General features: G+C 41.1%; 1 protein-coding gene across 1 annotated transcript; it reads left to right on the forward strand.

Moving 5' to 3' along the window:
• The first annotated feature begins 992 nt into the window (after positions 1 to 992).
• Positions 993 to 3,258, forward strand: LOC129241959 (protein bric-a-brac 1-like). The gene is made up of 2 exons (XM_054878509.1): positions 993 to 2,987; positions 3,187 to 3,258. Exons 1-2 carry the CDS (start codon positions 993 to 995, stop codon positions 3,256 to 3,258), a joined length of 2,067 nt encoding a protein of 688 aa, XP_054734484.1.
• The last annotated feature ends 3,219 nt before the right edge of the window (positions 3,259 to 6,477 follow it).

Consider the following 6,477-nt stretch of genomic DNA (forward strand, 5'->3'; position numbering starts at 1 on the left):
TAAAACTGCGTACCCAATTTTTTTCTCTCGAAATTATGAATAAAAAGTTAGAAATTCTAATTAAAATGTTAAAAATTTTGATATAAGTTTATCGAATTTTAATGAGTCTTGTCCAAAAATGTAACTGGGATTATTTTACGAATTAATCGATAAACAGGATGCTTGGGTGAGTTTTAATAAGTCGTTATTGAGATACATGCATTCCTTTAAACGTGGAAATATCAGAAATTCTTTACACATTTATGAAACATTTGGAAAAAATCGTTCAAGCTGGAATGCTGGTGTAACCGTCGGCAGGGCTTTTATCCATATTAAGGCTGAGAATATCGTACTTTTAAGCAATCGTGCGCCCCTTTAGGACAAGCAGTTTCACATCGCTGAATTTCAAAAGCTATAAATTCAATCTAGAAAATCTTTTAACTATTTTAACATTTCCAATTTCGCGTCTAAATGAATCCTCTAAAAAGTATTCACTATTATAATTTAAACCAAAAGATAGCTCTAGGTTGGACGGAATTGCTTAGACTTACTCTTATATAATATTCTGTACTCGGTTTATGAAAAAAATAAGTCTTTTGCACTCCACTCAAGTTGAGAGTTTAACATCAAATCAATTTATTACTTAAATATTTTTATCTAACAAAATTTGTTTTTTTCCTTTAGTAAATTAGCTCGTAATTAGATATATTTTTCAACAAACTCTCTATTCAATACAAAAACTCAAGATACAAAGATTAGATTAAGAAAAGTAAAATAGAAAGAGAGTAAAGATGAGTGCGAACTATGAGTGAATGCTATTAAATAGTAGAAAAGACTCGAAAATAAACAAACGCCGGCGGTTGTGTTAAAACCTAATTATTTAAATGTATTTCCGCATCCAAACAATTCGTCACATAATGAATAAATCGAGAAACGGTTCCAGTTCTAACAACCACAACCGCTGATAAAATTAAACTCAAAACGATCATTAACCATCCACCGACAGTTGCGATATGACTTCCAATTCACCACCTCCTCAAAGCGGCTCGCGCCCTCTAACGGCTACTGACAATGCGGCATCTTCATCACCGTTTCGTTCGCTGCTTTCCAGCCCACTGTTGACACGACAACGTGCCACCATCGCAGCTCGCACCTCGTCCGCGACATCTTTTTCATCGCCCGCATCTCCACAGCCACCGCCAGCACGCCCCGTTTCCGTATTGCCAAGTTTTCTTGGTAGCCCGCTCACACCACCACCTCCATCACACACTTCCGCAACCGTATCGGGCTCAGGCGAAAAAGATGAAAATATTGCGGCGGCCGAGCAAAATCCTAAGGCAACTGGTTGCAGTCCGTTAATGCGCGGGGAGTCGCCCGGCCCGCCCGCATGCTCATCCATCACTCGCACACCAACGCCTGTTGGTGAAACCATCGCTGGGCGTATCACCTCGCCCGGTGGTACAAGTGCTATAAGTAATGCTCAGCCTATTTCGCCACATTCGTCGACAGGTTCCACCGTTACAGTGCCGCAACAATTTTGCCTGCGTTGGAACAATTACCAAAGCAACCTGATGAGCGTTTTTGATCAGCTTTTACAAACCGAATCGTTTGTCGACGTGACGTTAGCTTGTGACGGGCACTCTATTAAGGCGCATAAAATGATCCTCTCCGCTTGTTCGCCCTATTTTCAAATGCTCTTTTCTGATACCCCTTGTCAGCATCCCATAGTCATAATGAGGGACGTCAACTGGTGTGACCTGAAGTCAATCGTAGAGTTCATGTATCGCGGTGAGATCAATGTTAGTCAAGATCAAATTGGTCCGCTCTTGCGCATAGCTGAAATGCTGAAAGTACGCGGACTTGCGGATGTAAGCGCGGGAAGCGTTTCCGCAGAAGAAGCAGCAGCAGAGCGTTTACTAAAAGAGTTACATTTTCCCTCCAAATCTAGTTCGCCGAAAAGAGGTGGAGGAAGTGGTTCTCCTTGTTTAAAACGTGAACGTAAGGAGTATCCTGATGAGGGCGAAGAGCGTTTTTTGGATACTGAGAAAAACTTACGTTTGGGTCGCACGGATTGGGATTTCAATACTGCGGCTAGCGGACCCAGTATCAGCGGCGACACCATTGGTGGCAGCGGTAGCAGTAATCTTGAGTTACGTCTCTCACCACTACACTTACCGCACCAACAGCAACAACATCAATCGCAACAACATAATCTGCAGCAACAAGCGCGGAATGTGCGTAAGCGACGTTGGCCTTCAGCTGATGTAGTCTTCAATCCGCCAGCAAGTCCATTGAGTGGCCTTATTGCTGCTGAACGCGCCGAACGTGAACGGGAACGAGAGAGAGATCGTGAGGATTGTACATTGATAACACCGCCACCGCCAACGTCAGCGGTTACTGGTACAGCAACTTCGAGCACTACCCAAGCCAGCCGCAGCTCGGCACGACTAGTCCCCACTCTACTCGAAACCGCCGCTCATCTAGAATTGCCCTCACCATCAACGACGCCAGCACCTTCACTTTTGCATCGAATGCGTACACCACCGGGCATCCCACCACATCTATCACATCAATCGTCACAACAACAACATGCGCACCCCCAACAACAGGCTCATCATGTGGGACAAACGCAATCACAACAAACACATCTCCAGCACTCACATCGTACATCGCCAGCCTCATCAAGTGCAACGCCCACACACCAATCCAACTTGATCAGTGGGCAGATGACACCAACGGCCGGTAGTATGAGTGGTGGTGGCAGCGCTGGTAGTGTTGTTGGCGGGCGTACAGAGCAGAGCGGTGGCGTAAGTGACTCGCGATTTGCGTTGGGCTCCCAAGCGGCTGCGATGGCGGCGGCCGTAGCGGCACAAATGGATTTAGGTGCCATGGGTATGTCACATACAATAGGCCCTCCATCGACACATGGCCCCCATCACACGCCCTCTCTGGCGGATGATCTAGAAATTAAACCGGGCATTGCGGAAATGATACGCGAGGAAGAACGGGTAAGTCTATTAAACAATTTCATTCACAATTTGCTTAGCATTTATCAATGAAAATTACCCACTTACTTCTGATTTGAGCTACTTAGGCTCTTCCCACCATCGGCCAAATAGTACGTGGAAAAAATTGTCTAATTATTTAAGCAGTGGCTCATTGCGTTTGCGCTTTTATTTTGATTCTACTTTTCGTATGCACATTCAGTCCACACGCCAAGTAGCGCCATGTATGTCAGCAGCAATCAATTGCGCTACACTCGCACGTCGCCACAGTTGACGTCGTAATGCACGTAAATGTCGTATTGATTGGCGCCGCGATTTAGCCTCCGCAATGGAGCTGCTGCATGAGTAAAAATTGTGATCGCATGAAGATGCTGTTAGCGTACATATAGAGGTGCATACATATGCAGTAAAAATATACATATGTATGTATATGTAAAAACATGCCTGCGATAACTTGGGAGAGCAAGTCCATTCATTCATTAATGGATTCGAAGTGCCACTCTCATTTTCACTGTTGCTGCTTGGCGCTCCACTCTACCGACGGTGAATGAACTACATACAATCCAAAAGTAATCGTATATTTATAAAGCCACGCAGTTGTGGTTCTTCACTTATACTTGTCGCTGCTTATACTTTTTGTTGATCATATAATTGACAGCACGCCGTCTTAATGGTCTATGGGTATCGTTCCCAACAACAATTTTGAAATTTTGTTGATACAAAATTATACTTTTTCATAAGTTTCCAAAACAATCAGATAATTGAATGTACGATAATAACTTTCACTAGTCTATAGTAAAGTGATCTTAACCTGAGTTTAACTTGAGTTCAATCAATTCTGCTCAGTGCGACAATATAGCAAAAGAAATAAAGAAGAAGAAGAAAAAACAAAAGAAAAACCAGCACTACACGTGCGAAATTCTTATCCAATTTTTAGGAACCCTTCAGCATACCCGCTATAATCAACCTAAACCAGAGCTCCTCGACTGCAAGGGCAGCCGTAAGTAATAACATAAGTGCAAAATTTACTAACGATTTATTCGTCCACTTACTTTGCAGTTCTTATCCGCAGCAATTGATATACATAGTTGGAGGACATTTTCCTGAGCTCTTCCATATACAAGAAAATACTAATTATGTAGCAAGTTCAATTGACAACTGTCAATTGCTAGTCGCTATCTATAATATCATTCATGAAACTGGCAACGCAACTGCGGTTTGTTTCCTATCGATAGTTATCGGAGATAGTTATCGAAATTCGGAGAACGTAAGAGAATGAAGAAAGATTTTTTCGCCGCAGGAAATGGCAAGCCTTCGAGTGTATTTCTGTAATGAAAAAGCTCCTTATAAAAAAAAGTCTGCCGTTTGGAGTTGGTTTAAAACGGTATGTCGCTCCATTTGTCAAACAACAGAAAGACACACCCCACAAATAGGAGAGGAGCTCGGCCAAACACCCAAAAAGAGTGTAAGCACCAAATACAATTTATAATAAAAATTATATAAGTAAGCCGAAGTCAACTAGTTCAAGAGGAACCAACAAGTAGGTAAAAAGGGCAATGGTAAATTCGATATTCGAGGACATGATTAAAAAACTTAAGACCTTAAGTCTTCTTGTAGATTTTAAACTTGTGAAGAGAGCGAGTTGATTGTAACCAGCTTAGTTGATGCAATTAAGCATGGCGTGGAGTTATAGAGATTATATAGAGTCTTGCATTCAAATATGTTCAAGATGCCGTTCAGCTTCCTCTCTCGTTCAAATTCTTTACAATACACGTATTTGCAGTAATCTTTGAAGCGATATCCCGCCTTTTGACTAAAAGCAGAATATGGAGCTCTATAGCTTGTCACCATTCGTCTCCACTGACCCATCTTCTGAAATGGCATTAATGATTCCTATTGCAGGTGTGATCAATTATTTTGTATAACTGATTTTTGGAAATTATGACTGCTGAGGAACTGAAGATAAATTGCTGCTGTAGAAAGGGCTCAAAGTAAAGTAAAGAGAAGTGCCACTTTGTTATCTCCAACAGCTGTTTCAATAATCACCGATCTACTTGTGATCAGAAAGGCCTTGCCGCTTGTTCTGGGAGTCAATGTTTTTATGTCGCGGATCTGACTACAGACTCGCTTGCCCAGGAGCAGACCGCCGCTGTTTAGAGAGAAAACCACAAGACTGCTCTTCCCAGCCAGTGGTTTTCACCGAAGTACTTGATCTACAACCCTTTTAAGTATAATATCAACGTATTCAGATGCAGTTGATCTCATTATCTATGTTTTGATTCTAAAGTTTTGATGCCGGATTGGCTATCAAAGTACCTCCATCAGTAAATCATTACAGTAATCTGCAAACCTGAATTTACGCTTAATTCAGAGTTTTCTAAACTCCAACCGTTTTATTTTCTCTTGAAGAAATATAGGTGGAAAGGGAACCTTTTCGGCCGTGATCGGTATAAAGTTGAAATCTCGAAATTTAAAAGTCGAAATATGTATGTAACACATTGGCTGAAAAGTCCCGGGCCTAACACATATATGTATGCATTCATCTCTTTTAGTACTAATCTTTAAAAGACAGCTGTTAAAAATTCATTCATTCTATTCATTAGTTCATAAGTTATTGTGGCAAAAGTGACGCTACTTTTGTTATTTTCAAAACAATTTATCAAAAATAATTTCGTGTTTAAATTTTACACTGATTCTTGATGGCAAAAAATACCGTTCAGGTGAAGCAATTTTTCAATTCACTTGTTTTATTTTGTAGACGAGTTTTTCTAAGACAAAATTGGATGATTAATTTTGCGCCACTTTGTGTGTATGTGCGTAATTTACTGAGCAATCCGTTTATGCTGTAAAGTCTTGGATAACATAAAAACACATTTCGACATTTTCATATGTGTGCTTATGTACATATGTACAAGCATATTTACAATTATCATTATTATATTGATTTCCGCATGGTTTTTACAATATTTATTTAAGCGTCTTTTTATTTTAAAATCCATAATTAATCGCACCAAGTCGAGAAAAGACAACAGCAGTAGTTCATTGAACTGCATGCCAAACAATACCGACAACATCAGCCGGCGACCGACAACAAACCCATCTAATGGCGCGCATAAACAACGCAGCACAGCAACAAACGTACTTATATGACCGGCAAATGAGAGGAGGGGTGAGAAAAAATATTAAAAATTATTATAAATACTTAAAAAAATAACACTCACATAAAAGTGCAATTAATCAAGACGCCAAGGCGCAGACCAAGGAGGCCTACGTACATATATACACACATGCATACGCAAGTAGCTCAGAATGTAAGCTCAGGCTAAGCGGCAAAAAGGAAAACCATTTGTTTGCAGCGGTGGTTGCTGGATGCAGCTAAATATTGTCGGCACGGCTACGCTGCACTGCAATGCGCTGCAAAGCGATGCTGAGTGTGCGCACACCGACACTGACTTGTTGTCTAACTGACTGACACTTATCTTCTTTTTATCTG

The sequence above is a fragment of the Anastrepha obliqua genome, chromosome 3 (genome assembly GCF_027943255.1).
Source record: "Anastrepha obliqua isolate idAnaObli1 chromosome 3, idAnaObli1_1.0, whole genome shotgun sequence".
Classification (NCBI taxonomy): domain Eukaryota; kingdom Metazoa; phylum Arthropoda; class Insecta; order Diptera; family Tephritidae; genus Anastrepha; species Anastrepha obliqua.